The 16,967-nt window shown below is 39.4% G+C and overlaps 1 gene segment (V, D, J or C); it reads right to left on the bottom strand.

Annotated features, from left to right (window-relative positions):
* Positions 1 to 12,082: 12,082 nt before the first annotated feature.
* On the bottom strand, positions 12,083 to 15,887 carry LOC128516295 (Ig kappa chain C region, B allele-like). The segment is given in 3 exon segments: positions 12,083 to 12,402; positions 13,818 to 13,892; positions 15,866 to 15,887. Coding segments are annotated over 3 exon segments (417 nt in total).
* Between the last annotated feature and the right edge of the window lie 1,080 nt (positions 15,888 to 16,967).

Below are 16,967 nucleotides of genomic sequence, written 5' to 3'. Positions count from 1 at the left end.
TGGATGTGCAAAGCGACAAGGCTAACCACTACACCACCATGCCGCCTCTCTTATGATATCTCATCACAATTTTTTTTTTTGTCCTGGCCCACAGGTGATGGAATAAACATCCTCTAAAAAACTGAACATCTGCAGCAGGCTTCAAACAAAGAACTTTATTCAGTCACCAAGCACTAAAATAAGCACTAATAAAAAACTTCATCTTGTGCTGTTGTTTTCTTTCTGCATTATTAGCCTCATAATATTTTATTAGTTTATGAGGATGTGTTTTATTGTAGACCACCAAAGCACATGTACGTCTGTAAGTCACTCTGGATAAGGGGATGTTCCCAGTGCTGTAGATGTAAATATACTTGATAGACAGCGCAATACTACTTATTGTGCTGCGGTTCAGGTCTCGCTCCTGTTTGATGGTTTATTGAGTCAGGAATCATGTAGCATTAAGGTGTTGTTTTAATGTGATCTGATTTCTCCAGCTAATGGACCAGTTTTATACGCGACCTCTGATCACTTTTTTCTTGTCCTGTCTTTATAGAAGTTTTATTATCAGTTTGTCTCACCTGTGTCTTGTTCTTTTGTCATCCTGGTACACTTTGCTGCTATTCTGTTCAATTTGTAAGGGAAGATATCAAGGGCGTATATTTGCTCTGTACATTGGTGGGGACATATGACTCCAAAACAGGATAAACACATGCCATTTAAACAGCAATCATTTTATTTCACTTTTTCTGAGTCTTAGTGTGCAAATCTCGAATCAAATCATTAATGTTTGCCAAGTCAGTGAATGCATTTTAAAAATTATTTGTGCAAAGTGGATTGTCTATTGGTGAACCGTCAACAAAATTCTAACATGGCAAGATTAGTATGTAGCATATCAATTTCTTTCACAAGACTGATTTCTGACAAATAGTCGTCATTAGATTAGGAGAACTGACAGGGATCATATTTATACTTTTACATTTAGCTGTTTAATCTGCTGTTATTTTTAAGTCCGTATTCACAAACTATAGCCTGTCCTGCTATAATGAATGTGCGTCAAAGCGGTAAAAACTAGCATTAGCATGCACTAGCATTAACGTTAACTGTCGTCGTTACTTTGATGGACTTTGATAGATTCACTAGCGAACTTAAAGTGACTTATGTCCAGCTTTTTTTTCTTTTTTTTTTGCTGCCGCCATTCTCACATATACGTCACCCAACACACCTTTTTGCAAGGAAAAAAATTCCACTTCATTTAGCGCTGCTTGTATCTGAACGCAGCCATAGGCTCTCACATGATAGCAGGAAAAGGCACAGCCAATCAAAATGTTCATATGTGTTTTGGGGGCGGGAGGACTCAAGGAGAGAACATGATATATTCCTTTCTGCGTGTCTAGGTTAATGTTGACAGCACGATTTTTTTAAGTGGATTAAATTATTGGTGGGCACATTTTAATGGTCGGAGGATATTGGTGGGGACACATCCCCTCTGTCCACCCTAAATCTACGCCCCTGGAAGATATAGATTACTGCATTTGGTAGTTTTTGCTTCATTAACCCATTCAACATTGAATAAAAGTTAAACACAGCATTCCTGTACGTATATGCTGAGTAGTTAAGTCATGATCTCTGGGCTTAATGATGCTGACAGACTCATCACTACATGACCAGAACTAAATAAAGATTAAATATCAGTTCAAACTCTTTCTTCTGTTCTTTTTCCACTTTAATTTTTATTGCATTTTAGTATATCCCAACTGTTACATTTAAATGCATTTTTCCAAATAGCAGAAAAGGCTAATTTCAGTCAGATATGACATGCCATTTCAATAACAAGCAAATAAGATTAAAAAAATAATAATAAGAAAAAAATAAGAAACAATAAGAACAGAGCCTGTGGTGAGAAAACTGTAGAAAAAGTAAAAACATGGTGCATACAAAAAGGAAAGACATTTAGGTATAAAAGCTTAGGCACAGTTGACATATATGCCTAAAACTTTGGCTAGTACAGTTTAAGAGCCAGTGCCCCAATGATTTGTCAAAGTAAAGATTCCATTTTTGCCATCTTTTGGCATACATGTCCGCCTTCAAGCGTATCACACCAGTCATATGTTCCAACGTCCTTTCCTGAATTACCTCAAGCCACTGTTGCTGTTTAGGTAAATCAGGCTTATACCAGCTTCTGGTTATGGTTTTCCTTGCTGCTGTAAGGAGTATTTTTACCAGGTATTGGTCCTCCTAAAGTGTAACCAGTGAAATATGACCCAACTACAAGACGGGTCATATTTCATTTCGGGTCATATATTTAATTCTCTTTTCTACCTTGATTTAAGGTATAATGTTGGGTTGGCCTTACTTTCCATAATACTTACGTAAAACATAAATATTATTTTTGCACATTTACTATTTGATTAGTATGCATTCATCATAATCTTCACAACTGGATTAATTTCGTGTGAAGTTTCCATTTTTATTTTTCTGTTAAAGTAATCTCTGAATTGTATATACCTAAATAAGTCCCTATTAGTAAGAAAAAAAAATTCTGTAATTCCTCATTTTCCACTACTGTACATATTGCTCTAATGCCTTTTGTTGCCCATTGTTTAAATGTGGCATCACTTTCGCCTGGTTTAAATTGAGTATCAAAGGCTCAGCGAATTTAAACTAAAACTTCACTGCTCCAGAGGTTATTGAATCCAATTGACTTTTGACTACTGAGGGGATTTCATTTTCTCCAAGAACTGACTGAATCTGATAACCCACCATATATGTCTCATTTTCTTTCCATCTAGTAAAATAATTGTTGTTACACCAAAGAAAAAGGGGACGGAACTGAGCTGCATAAAAGTAATCATTGAGATTCAGCAGGGCCAATCCTCCTTTGTGCTTGGCCAACTGGAGTGTTGTGTATCTTATTCTGGGCTTCTTTCCATCCCAAATAAACCTGAAAATCAGTTTGTTCCAGATTGTAAACTGCTGTCTAGGTATCTCTACTGGCAAAGCTTGAAAGAGGTATAGCAATCTAGGTCATATGTTTGTTTTGATGACGTTGATCTTGACTGGCAAAATCTAATGGATAGGTAGACCACCGTTCCACATCGCTTATAATGTTCTGGTTAATCACATTATAGTTTGCACCATACAAGCTACTCAGATTTTTTGTAATAATCACCCAAATATATTTTATTTTCTACCATGTCCCATCTTAAATTATATCTATATCTGATTTCCTCAGAAGGTTTGTAATTAAATGACAAAAGTTGTGTCTTCGCAATATTTAGTTTTTAAACAGCAAAGAAGTTAAATACATCAAGGATTTCCATTAGTGCGGGAAGAGAAGCCTCAGGATCTGTTAAATAGATCAAGACATCACTCGCAAATAAACGAATTAAATGAACTTTATGTCCTATCGTAACGCCTTGTTTTTGTTCATGTTGACGCATTGCCTGGGGCAGAGGTTCAATATAAACAGCAAATAAAGTGGGACTGAGGCTGCAACCCTGTCTAGTTCCTCTTTGTAAACTAAACGATGGAGATAATGACCCATTAATTTTTATTTTGGCTGTTGGTAAAGAGATCTAATTATATTTACAAAATGTTTATTGAAGCTGAATCTATCCAAAGTTTGATCAAGAAATTCCCAATTGACCCGATCCAAGGCGTTTTCGGCGTCAAGGCTTAGTAATACTGCTGTGTTCTTTTCCCTTTCTATTTTATCCATCAGATGTAGCGTCCTCCTAATATTATCATGTGTTTGATGGCTTTTTATAAATCCAGTCTGGTCTTCGTCTATTAATTCAGGAAAGATGGTCTCTAGTCTTTTTGCTATAATTGCTGTATATATCTTATAATCTACATTAAGAATTGAAATAGGCCTATAACTGCAACTAAATTCCCTATCCTTACCCTCCTTTGGAAGTACTGAGATGGTTGCCTCATTCCATGATAGTGGAAGTTTACATTTTTTTTTAATCCAGTTAAATGTTTATAACAAGAGTGGCTCTACCTTTCTTTTCCCCCGTCATATCAATGTGGGAAAATCACTTTTTTTAATCAAAAATAATTACACAGGGGTAAATATAACGCCGACTTGCGAGAGCTAAGTGCTTAACCCGCCATTTTTGTCTGCAGTCAACCGGAAGTCCCTCTTTCTTCTGTTCTAAAGAGATGAGAGGGAGACCTTTAATAACAGATATCAGGAGATTTAAGAGACAGCTGTCATTTACACTGTTTGCTAGAAATTCTGCATTAACTCCATGAAACAATCTAATAAATTTAAAAAAACTCAGCGAGAGCCATTTTAAAACACAGCAGGAGGTAAGTAGTGATTGGTGTGTGTAGTGCATTACCTGCTCTGCTCATACATTACAGTGGAAGACTCATTACATTTACATTCAGGAAATTTCCTATGATCGAATTCAGAGTGCATCGATTCAGAGAGAAAGATCAAACTCTATTAAGACTTTATTACTTACTAAATAAAGGCAGTAAATGCTTCATCATGATCAGAAATTTTCTAAAGTTTTTGTCTTGAATCTTTGTTTTTTCTTGTATTTAAGTGGAATGCATTACAATTTACAGTATTGATAGTTTTAGGCACCATCTAACCAGTCAGGAAAATTTGAAATGAGTGTGATCCTCCTTACCTAGTAGCACATTAGCCATCAAACACACACACACACACACACACACACACACACACACATATTTGCATAGCATTTGCACATTTATACACACATTTCTCAGAATAGATTAGCACTTTCAGCAGATGTTCATGGTTCTTTAGACAAACTCACTCAAGCACAACACACACACTGCACTCGACCTGCTGTTAAAGCTGCTGTTCCAAATCGCAGCCAAAGACACTTCACAACTGAAAAAGACGACATGCTTTCCACATTAAAGCTTTATTTTAGCATAGGTACACCACTGATACCATTTTAGACAACTAAGCATGCTTTAAAGTGTACACTTGATTTCTAGTGAGCGTGACAGCGACTCTTTCGGAACGAGGTGATCTGAGTCGTGTCGTGGTAGGAGACGGTACAGCCGAACACCTCGGCCTCTTCCCAGCGTTCTTTGCTGAGGGTCAGGGTGCTGCTGCGGCTGTAGAAGCTGTTCTTCTGTTCTTCTGTGCTGGTCACAATCCCCTCGTTCACCTCGGCACCATCCACAGTCCAGGTCAGCAGCGTCCCCTGTGGAGAATAGGCTGAGAGCAGGCAGAACAGTGAGGCCGATCCCTCAGAGAGCTGCAGAGAGGAGGGAGGGAGCAGAGACACGGAGGGCTTCACCACCGGACCAGCTGGAGTAAACACAATAATAATAAACACACTAATAAATTAGAGCAAAAAAAAAAGCAAAATTTCATCTACTAAAAACTATTTTAAATTTGTCTAAAAAAGTGATTAAGTGATTTAGACTGAATTTTACAAAATGAGACAAAAGCAGAGTTTTCATGAAATCAGCTCTGCTCTTTACATCACATTTCTCTTATTTATATAAAATGTTTCTTTCCTTTATATAAATGTCACATTATTATTTTACAGTAAATTTATAAATTTCAATAAATTGTGTAAAAGTACTAATGAATCTCTGAGCTTCTTGAAAATGAAGGCACTTACTTCTTATAATGAGTTTGGAGCCGCCACCAAAAGTGACCCACAGTGTTACATTCCTATAAAGCCGTCGTACAAAAACCTCTCACACTACAGTAAACACACACGCACACGCACACACACGCACACACACACACACACACACACACACACACACACACACACACACACACACACACACTGATGAATTAAAGTGAATTACTTAACTTCTGTAATTTCTTCACTACAGAAGAAGAAATTACTACTTATAAATATTGTTAAGGCAAATTTTATGCTTCTCTCTCTAATTCACTTATTTATGCATCTTAGACTTAAAAGTAATTTAAAAAAAAATCATCATCTGACCCCAGAAGCAAAACTCACACAATAACTCTGTAGTAGTGTGAGAATTACAGTAAGATTGGGGGAATGTGGTAAAGGTGTTTCCATACTTAGAGGACACTTTGCATTAGCAGCACATGCTTCAGTGCTCTGGGAGTGTTTATAGCGCTGTGACTTTAACACTTCATGACTGAGAGCTGCTGCTACAGCAACTTCACCCACAGCTACCATGACTTTGATCCCCGTCTTCATCTGGACACTGATCCTCTGGACTCAAGGTCAGACACTGCTTCAGATTTTATCTCTACAATCATCTCTTCATACAAATACACATTTTTTATGTATTATAATGTTTAAGTTTCATGGTGAATTAATTAATATATATTTTTACAGAGTGCAGAGGTCAAGTCACAGTAACTCAGACTCCTGCAGTGAAATCTGCTCGTCCAGGAGAAACAGTCACCATCAACTGTAGAACCAGTCAGGCAGTGTATAGCAACAACTACTTACACTGGTATCAGCAGAAACCTGGAGAAGCTCCTAAACTCCTGATTAAACTTGTAAATCAGCTACAGTCAGGTTTTCCAGCTCGTTTCAGTGGCAGTGGATCTGGATCTGATTTCACTCTGACCATCAGTGGAGTCCAAACTGAAGACGCAGCAGATTACTACTGTCAGAGTTACCACAGTGGTGGTGTGTTCACACAGTGTTATAGAGTCGTACAAAAACCTCCCTCAGTCAGATTGTAGAGCGACTGCAGGTGCTGAGTTGGAGGATGTGATACGACACAATGACACTCTGTAGAAGAGAGGAACCACACCACACTAACTCATAGCTCACATCAAAAATCTCTCAATAATCATAACACCACAGTACACAGAGTCAACTCACATCCACTTTGAAAAATTACAGTTTTATAAGTTAATTAATATAAATTATTGTGGTACTATTTCCCATGACTGAAGCTGTTTGGTGCAAAATTGGCTCTTTTGTTTCTCCTAACATTTGGGATTGGAGCTGATGTTCCTTCTCTCCACTTCCTCTTTTTTAAAGTGTAACCCACTTCAGACAAGCCTGTAGTCCTCCTGACGTCTCTCCCTCTTTCAACTCCTATATCTCAATATTTATCATCTCACCTTTAAAACACAATAATGTAAACATATTGTACATAGTCATCCATCATTCAGCAATGTGAGGTATCAGCATTATCCGCCTCTTCCTCACTCCCTCAATCCTCCCCTCCTTCTCTTCTTTCTCTGTGGCTTTCAGCATCCAATGTTTCTGTATGAATCTCAGCATGTTTGGCAGCTCTTCATCTGAAACGAAATCTCACAAGTCTGAGCTGCAGTATATCAATAGAGATGCATCACTAAGATAAGATAAAATAAGATAAGATAAGATAGGGAGAAGATAAGATAAGATAAGGAGAAGATAAGATAATATATACCACAGTGGTGAAATTTCTATGTTTCAACAGCAAAGAAAAATAAAGTAGGGACAGTACAGTGTATAAATAGAAAAGTAAAAGAAAAAGCAATACAATAGTTACACTTTCAATCAAATTTCAAATTGCAATAGCGAATATAATACTGCACAATTTAAAAAGGTGTTATTGCACAGTTGTAATAGACTTGATGTATGTTGTGACTGTTATGGAGAACTATTGTGTAACAGTATTTCAAAGGATAAGCAAATTGTGTAGTATTAGAAAACTATCTGACTTTTCCTCCTCATACTGTATCAGAGTCACAAAATGGGAAATGAGTTTGAAAAGCATGATGAAATATGTATAAATCATAATTATTAAATTGTCCCTGATGAGAAGGACTCAGGAATGTCATGTGTAGCTTAACAAAGTGAGAGAGAGAGAGAGCAAGAGAAAGAAAGAGAGAGGTTTTTGAGGTTTTAAACGCACTTTATTGTGAAACAATAAAGAAAAAAAAACCTGTTGTACATTTTTTCTTACATATACATATATATACATACGGACACACAGACACACGCATACACACATGCAGTATTTACATATTTACAACTTTTTTTTCTTTTTTTTTATTAAAACACCCACTACCCCACTTCCCGTCTATTAACTAAGTCTTTTTTTTTTTTTTTAGTTTTTTTTGTCCGTTAATTTACAGTTTTATTTACAGTTTGTGGTATGGTTTCAGCTGTTGTCCATTTTCTCTTCTTCTTTTTGAGTGACGGTTTGTTTGTTTTTACCTGTTGTGTTAGTTTTTTTCAGTTCTTTTAACGTTTTCACTACCTTTTTCCTCTCCGTTTTGGACAGCTGTAGGAACAGGTTCACCTGCTCCTCTATCCCTACAGGTGTGTGTGTGGTGCTGCACCCGGCCTCCTCACTCTCCTGTACCGCGGTGCTCACAGTCTGACTGCAGGTTTTCCGCTTATTTGTTGGTTCTGTATTGGACGTCTCCTCTTGTTTTCTCCTCGGTCTTGTGTCTTTAGGTGTCTGTGGTGGTACGTTGGTCTGCGGCTGCTGTGTGTCGGTGCAGACGTTGGGGGCGTGGTCACTGTCAGCACTGAACACTGTACCGGCATCAGGTTCTGCGCTCGCGCGGTGTACAGTGGTACCGGTGTTGGGTTCAGCGCCGAGACAGCAGGGTGTGTCTCAGTGCTGCCGGTGTGTTCAGTACTGACCTGTTGGAGTTCCGGTGTGTCGGCGAGGCCCACCGCAGGCACGGATTCCTCGGTGCTCCCCCACCGTGCCGCTGCCGCTGTCTTCCGGCCGTGTCGCCGTGCGAGCTCCCCGGCTGCACGGCTCCGTTTTCGCACCCATCGCTAGCAGCACGTCCTCAATCTGCACGCCGTCCTCCGGCACACACCTGACACCATGCCGGAGGGACAGAGTCTCCACACCGGCCTTAGAGGCCATGGTGCCTGCTCTCTCTCTCTCTCACTTTAAACTTTTATTTAACTAAAAAACATTTACTGATTAAAAAAAAAAAATGAAATAAGCAGTCTCCAGAGAGATTGGCAGGACGCCAAACAGCCTTTCGCACGCTCCCTCACACCCAGCGCATGCGCAGAGAGAGAGAGAGACAGAGAGATCTTAACACACTTTATTAAAGAAAAGAATTGTAAACTTATTTACATGTTTTCTTTTTTTTCATAAGTCTGGTGTTATTTACATATTTACAGTGTTTTTTTTTTTTTTTTTTAAAGCTGTAAGAATCGGTTGGTGTGTGTAGGTGCGTGTGTGTGTGTGTGTGTGTGTGCTGTGTGTGCTGAGTTGCGCCCTGGTTCTTTATTCTCCTGTGTTGCGGCTTTCAGGGTCTGACTGCAGGTTTTCAGTTTTGTGGTGGGTTCTGTTGTGGATGTCTCCTTTTTTTCTCTTCGGTTTGGCTGTAGTGCTTTCTTTAGGCGTTGGTGTGTCTTTAGGCGTCGGTGTGTCTTTAGGCGTCAGTGTGTCTTTAGGCGTCGGTGTGTCTTTAGGTGTAGGTGTGTCTTTAGGTGTCATTGGTGGTGTGCAAATTTGTGGCTTCTGTACCTCTTTAGTCAGGTTTTTCCCGCTGGCTGTCCCCGCCCTGCTCCTGCTTTATTTTGGCCGAATCGCCCCCTGAACAACCCAGTGCAGACAGCGCTGCCTTTCATGTCTGATATCGCCTGCAGTCAAAGCACTTCAGTCGCGCCTAGATGGCAAAAACTATGAAGCAGGTCTCCCCCTCTTTAAAGTAGAATTTTACATTAAGTGTTCCTTTTATGTCGTTCAAAACCATTAAAATCTGCTAGCAGAAAGGCAGAACGTGGGGCAAACAAATTTATTGAAGCAGGCCAGCTCCTTCATAATTTCCTCGTCCTAATAAATAGGGGCACATTTGATATCATGACTCGTGTTGTGGCAATAGACAGAGGGGTAACTTGAACCGCTGACCCTATTACACATACTCCCCCTTTTTGTTAGTGTACTCGCAAGGTTTATCTTGGTTTAAACCACCACCACTGCTTTGTTTATCCGGGAGGCAGAGTAGATGTTCTCACACCTGACCTGCTCTCCACCACTAGCAGCACCTCCTCCACCTCTACTCCGTCCTCCACCACACACCTACAGTAATGCCATGTCGGAGAGACAGTGTCTCTTGACCAGCCTCAGAGGCCATGATGCCCCGCTCACTCTCTCTCTCTCACTATAAACCTTTAACTTTTTTTTTTATTAGTAACATTTACTAATAAAAATAAATAAATAAATTGGGGGGGGAATGTCAGTCCTTCCACAACTTGGCAAATCACTGAACAGCCATCCAAGCACTCTCCTCACACCCAGCACAGAGAGAGAGAGAGAGAGAGAGAGAGAGAGAGAGAGAGAGAGAGAACAGGTAGTTATGATCACAGTCGCATGTATTAGCTGACTTTTTTACTGTTTGTCAAAAAATTCTTCATGGTTTCTTTTTTTAACAGGGTTTAGGTCCTATTTTTTGAGACCTTTTATTTCTTCTTTCTGTATGTTTGATAGTTTTACTTGTCCAGTTTAAAACTGTGCCATTCCTATTTTGCCATGTGACTACCTGTGTTTTGAACTTGACTAAGGATCTGTCTACATGATATGTGTTTGTCAGTGCCTCGACCCCTATTAGGTATCAGGACTACAAAAATAAGAAGATCCATAAAAAGAAATAAAAAAGCAACTAAACAAATAAATATAATATTCCTGATCCACTGCAGTGACGAGTGTTCAGAGCTTCACATGTATCAACACAGAAACAGTAATACATCAGAGGCCGAAACAACAGTATATCATCACATAAAGGACAAAGGACACAGGATTGAGGATTAGAATGTTCGACTTTTGGACAGAGAAGATAGATTCAAGAGAGGGGCAAAAAAAGGGCCGTCTATGTACAAGTGAAAAAATATATTTTTTCACAGATGTAGAGATCTTAGGCTCAACCTGTCTCATATTTTTCATGCTGGTCCACCAGGAAAGCCTCCCTTAAAATCCCCCTTACTCTCTCTGGTCGTTACAGCTTAACGACTCTCCCTAATCCCACTCTATTGCAGTTTCTTCTAAACAGTTTTCATGTGGGAGTAAGTTTATTCTCTATAATTATTTTTCTTTTAAATGGAGCTACATTATTTAAAGTATAATATAATGTTTACTCTAAGCGTTCAGTCACCTGATCGAGTTCTCTGGGGTCAGACAGTGATCCAGTCATAGCTGATAACTCTGGCAGATCACTAAGAAATCTCTGTGCAGTAATTGATGTGAATGTATGTTTAATGTGGTAGCACAGCAACGTACATACATTATTAATAAAACACATTAAATGAGATGAGATGTTCTAAGATTACTTCAGACAGTAAAAATGTCTCTTATTTTTCTTTCAGCTGCTCCCACTAGGGGTCGCCACAGCGGACCATTTGTCTCCATCTGACTCTGTCTACCACATCTTACTTTTTCACTCCAACCTCCTGCATGTCCTCCCTCACCACATCCATGTGAAAATGTCACTATATTTTCTCAATTTAATCTGAAGGTATTCATAAGCGTGTCCTGTTATGCACTGATTTATTTATACTGGGTCCAGAATGGACATAAACACTGTTCTCAGAAGGTCTACTGGATTCTGAGGTAAAAGAAAGTCAGGAGCTGATTTTCAGTTTAAATTCAGTGTACAGTTTTGACACAAGTAGGAATGGATAAGGATCTGAACTCCTCCATCTTATTAATATAAAATAAGTCTTTACCTGTCAGTTCACTCAAGCATAAACCCTGCAGTAAAGAAAGAGATGAAAGCAGCTTCCTGCTCCACACCCAGCTAAACACACAGAGTCAGTGTTAAGCAGTAAATCAGAGAGCAGTGTAGAGGAAGTGAGATTCACATGAAGACGGGTGAGTGATCCTCTTTCTCCCAGAATAGAGCAGCACTTTCACCAGATGTTCAAGTTTCTTCAGCCAAACTCACTGAAGCACAACACACAGCACTGAATCTACAGCTAAACACACTCTCTCATCACACTGATAATGACTATTAACTGGAATAAAAGAAGACACAATGTCCAAAATGAAGCTTTATTTCAGCAGAGCAAAACTACAGGAAGAGCAACAGGACAGTGAAGAGAGTAAAGACAGAAATGTCAGCATTGTGTAGAATTAAAACTCTATTGTAGATGGATGTGTAAGCAGCTCAGTGTCAAATTCTATCTTGGAGCTGTTAGTCTTCACACTGGCTCTTTCTGAACGTGACCGGATGATTGACACCAGCATGGGAGACTGTACAGACAAACTCCTCCCCCTTTTCCCAGACTGCTTTGCTGAGGGTCAGGGTGCTGCTGCGTGTGTAACCGTCCTTCTTCTGTTCTTCTGCGCTGGTCAGAACCCCGTCCTTCACCTCTGAGCCGTCCACTCTCCAGCTCACCAGCGCCCCCTGTGGAGAGTAGGCAGACAGCAGGCAGAGCAGCGAGGCGGATCCCTCAGACAGCTGCAGAGAGGAGGGAGGGAGCAGAGACACGGAGGGCTTCACCGTGGGATTGGCTGGAGAAGACAAACACACAATAAACACACATTTACACACACTTACACAACATTTACTCATTACTGCTTATTCACATGACTGCAGTTCAGTAGAACTACTCAGCAGGAGAAGATTTACTAGTTACTGGTTATATTGTGGAGCGACTCAGACTTTGATCAGCTTTATTCTGTGTTAAACACTTCTTACTGATGTGTAATATAAAGTGCTCCCTGTGTGATAGTAGTAAATGGATCTGATTACACAAATGTTCATTGTTTAACACAAACACACAGCAGCATTCGTCTGTATTTTACATCAGCACAGAGACTTCAGAACAATTTACACTAAACTTCAGATATGAACCAGTGACCAGGTTTTAAATTACACACACACACACACACTAAATATTTATTATATTCTTAATATTCACTTATTTATTATTTTAGTATTTGGCGGTAAAGAATTACTCAAACAATTGTAATTACTCAAATTTCTGATAATTGTACACATTATGTTCCAGTTAACTCATATAAATAATTAATAGAAGTAATTTCTCTTCACTTTTAGACTTTTAAAAGAAGTAAAAGTGACTTACCAATGATGAGTTTGGTTCCTCCACCGAAAGTGACCCACAGTGATACATTCTATTGAAACCGTCGTACAAAAACCTCAGTTACACTACAGTGACCACACACACACTCACACAGACACAGACACACACACACAAACACACACCCACACACACCCACACACACACACACACACACACACACACACACACACACACACACACACACACACAGCTTTCCATAAAGAGAGGTTCCACTTTGCATTAGCAGCACATGCTTCAGTGCTCTGGGAGTGTTTATAGCGCTGTGACTTTAACACTTCATGACTGAGAGCTGCTGCTACAGCAACTTCACCCACAGCTACCATGACTTTGATCCCCGTCTTCATCTGGACACTGATCCTCTGGACTCAAGGTCAGACACTGCTCCAGATTTTATCTCAACAATCATCTCTTCATTCAAATACACATTTTTTATGTATTATAATGTTTCAGTTTCACAGTGAATTATAATATATATTTTTACAGAGTGCAGAGGTCAAGTCACAGTAACTCAGACTCCTGCAGTGAAATCTGCTCGTCCAGGAGAAACAGTCACCATCAACTGTAGAACCAGTCAGGCAGTGTATGGCAACAACCACTTACACTGGTATCAGCAGAAACCTGGAGAAGCTCCTAAACTCCTCATTAAACTTGTAAATCAGCTACAGTCAGGTTTTTCAGCTCGTTTCAGTGGCAGTGGATCTGGATCTGATTTCACTCTGACCATCAGTGGAGTCCAAACTGAAGACGCAGCAGATTACTACTGTCAGAGTTACCATTACATCAGTAGTAAAGATGTGTTCACACAGTGTTATAGAGTCGTACAAAAACCTCCCTCAGTCAGATTGTAGAGCGACTGCAGGTGCTGAGTTGGAGGATGTGATAAGACACAATGACACTCTGTAGAAGAGAGGAACCACACCACACTAACTCACATCAGAAATCTCTCAATAATCATAACACCACAGTACACAGAGTCCACCCCATGGACACTACTGTACAATTAATACTTCTATTGATTCATAAATGTTTCAGCTCCTTTTTCTCATGCTTAAAATTGTTTGGTGGATAATCTTCTGTTTTGTTCAGTCTCTATCACTCATCTTACCCATATTACAGTCTAAGATGCTGACCTGATATCAGTCAACGTTAATAATCTGCCCTTAGCTTTAGTTGTGTTTTTCTTGTCCTTTCAGTACACACTTCAGCCCTGCTCTGGATTCTCCCTCAGTCACTGGTGTAACTCCTCCTGTCCTCACAGACTCTCTCTTAACATTTGGGAATTAATCTAGTGTTCCGTCTCTCCCCTTCCTGATAAGACTGAGCCCTGCTTTACTTCATAGTATTATGTGACACCAGCTTTCCTGCTTTCTCTGCATTTTCTCATACAGATCTTGTACTGTCTCATTTTAAGATTTTATTCTAATCTAATATAAAATTCAAATTATTACCCATAAATCATTGTTCTTAGCTCTGAGATCTCATTTCCTCTCTTTTTATTGTGTAACCCCCTTTAGTTAAGCCTCCAGTCCTCCTGACTCCCCACTCTCTCTCTCTTGAACTCCTATGTCCTGAGATTTAACATCTCTCCTATAAAACACACTAATGTAAACCTTTTGGATCTGACCATCCATCCTTCACCAGCATGAGACATCAGTGTTATCCCACTTCACTTTTCACACCATTACTTAGTATTCTGCACTCTTCTTCTCCTTGCTCTTCCTACAAGGAACTATACCTCTCCCTCACTCCCTCAATCCTTCCCTCCTTCTTTCTCTGTCTCTTTCAGCATCCAATGTTTCTATGTGAATCTCAGTGTGTTTTCGAAGCTCTTCAGCCATGAACTAATTTACAGCAAGTCTGAGTTGCTTTATATTACTAGAGATGCATTACTATGATGTATTTTGTGATTGTTGGGGGAACTGTTGTGCAACAATATCTGGCAGGACAATCAAACGTTCGGTAGTTTTACAAAACTAGCTAACTTTCTCTCCTGATGCTCACTCACTCCCTCACATATCGTCTATACTGCCTTATCCTGTCTTCAGGGTTGCAGAGGACTTATCCCAGTTCCAGTGAAGATGACTTAGGGCACAAGGCGGGGTACACCCTGGACAGTACAGCGCAGGGCACACACACACACACTCATTCACACACTACATGCAATTTTGGGAACACTAATTAGTACAATCTGCAGGTCTTTGTACTGTGGGAGGAAACCAGAGTACCCGGAGGAAACCCACAAAGCACTGGGAGAACATGCAAACTTAACCCCGGACCCTGGATGTGCAAAGCGGCAGTGTTAACCACTACACCACCATGCCGCCTCTCTTATGATATCTCATCACAATTTTTTTTTATTGTCCTGGCCCACAGGTGATGGAATAAACATCCTCTAAAAAACTGAACATCTGCAGCACTATCAGGCTTCACACCAAGAACTTTATTCAGTCACCAAGCACTAAAATAAACACTAATAAAAAACTTCATCTTGTGCTGTTGTTTTCTTTCTGCACTAATATTAACTCCTCTCTAACAGGAATTTAGCCTCATAATATTTTATTAGTTCATGAGGATGTGTTTTATTGTAGACCACCAAAGCACATGTACGTCTGTAAGTCACTCTGGATAAGGGGATGTTCCCAGTGCTGTAGATGTAAATATGCTTAAGAGACAGTGCAATACTACTTCTTGTGCTGCGGTTCAGGTCTCGCTCCTGTTTGATGGTTTATTGAGTCAGGAATCACGTAGCATTAAGGTGTTGTTTTAATGTGATCTGATTTCTCCAGCTGATGGCCCTGTTTTATACATGACCTCTGACCACTTTTTTCTTGTCCTGTCTTTATAGAAGTTTTATTATCAGTTTGTCTCACCTGTGTCTTGTTCTTTTGTCATCCTGATACACTTTGCTGCTATTTTGTTCAATTTGTAAGGGAAAATATAGATTACTGCATTTGGAAGTTTTTTGCTTCATTAACACATTCGAAATTGGATGAAAGTTAAACACAGCATTCCTGTATGCTAAGTAGTTAAGTCATGATCTCTGGGCTTAATGATGTTAACAGACTCATCACTACATGACCAGAACTAAATAAAGATTAAATATCAGTTCAAGCTCTTTCCTCTGTTCTTTTTCCACTTCAATTTTTATTGCATTTTAGTATGTCCCAACTGTTACATTCAAATTTTTCCAAATAGCAGAAAAGGCTAATTTGAGTCAGATATTACATGCAATTTCAATAACAAGCAAATAAGATAAAAAAAAAAAAAACTAAACAAACAAACAAAAAAACTAAACAAATAAGAACAGAGCCTGTGCTGAGAATACTGTAGAAAAAGTAAAAACATGGTGCATACAAAAAGGAAAGACAATTGGGTATAAAAGATTAGGCACAGTTGACATATATGCCTAAAACTTTGGCTAGTACAGTCTAAGAGCCAGTGCCCCTATGATTTGTAAAAGTAAAGATTCCATTTTTGCCATCTTTTGGCATACATGTCCGCCTCCAAACGTATCACACCAGTCATATGTTCCAACATCCTTTCCTGAATGACCTCAAGCCATTTTTGCTGTTTAGGTGAATCAGGCTTATACCAGCTTCTAATTATGCTTTTCTTTGCTGCTGTAAGTAGTATTTTTACCAGGTATCAGTCCTCCTGAAGTGTAACCAGCGAAATATGACCCAAGTACAAGACGATGCATAAAAATGGGATCTCATATCCAAGTCCTTTGTTAGGGTTAAATGTACATTTTTCCAAAATGGCTTCAGTTTTTCACATCTCCAAAAAATGTGTGTGCGGTGTACTTCTAAGCAGCCACATTTACTGCTGATTTTAGGTGTAATAAAGAATCGTACTAAAGTCTTCCAATTGAATACCCTCCATTGTTGCGAGCTTGTGGAGGAATGTTGAACTTCACACATATCAAACCATACATCTGGTAGAATTTCTACATTTAATTATTTTTCCTACCTT

The sequence above is a fragment of the Clarias gariepinus genome, chromosome 2, assembly GCF_024256425.1.
Source record: "Clarias gariepinus isolate MV-2021 ecotype Netherlands chromosome 2, CGAR_prim_01v2, whole genome shotgun sequence".
Classification (NCBI taxonomy): Eukaryota; Metazoa; Chordata; class Actinopteri; order Siluriformes; family Clariidae; genus Clarias; species Clarias gariepinus.
Note: the sequence above shows the minus strand (reverse complement) of the source record. Positions and strands in the feature narration are given on the sequence as shown.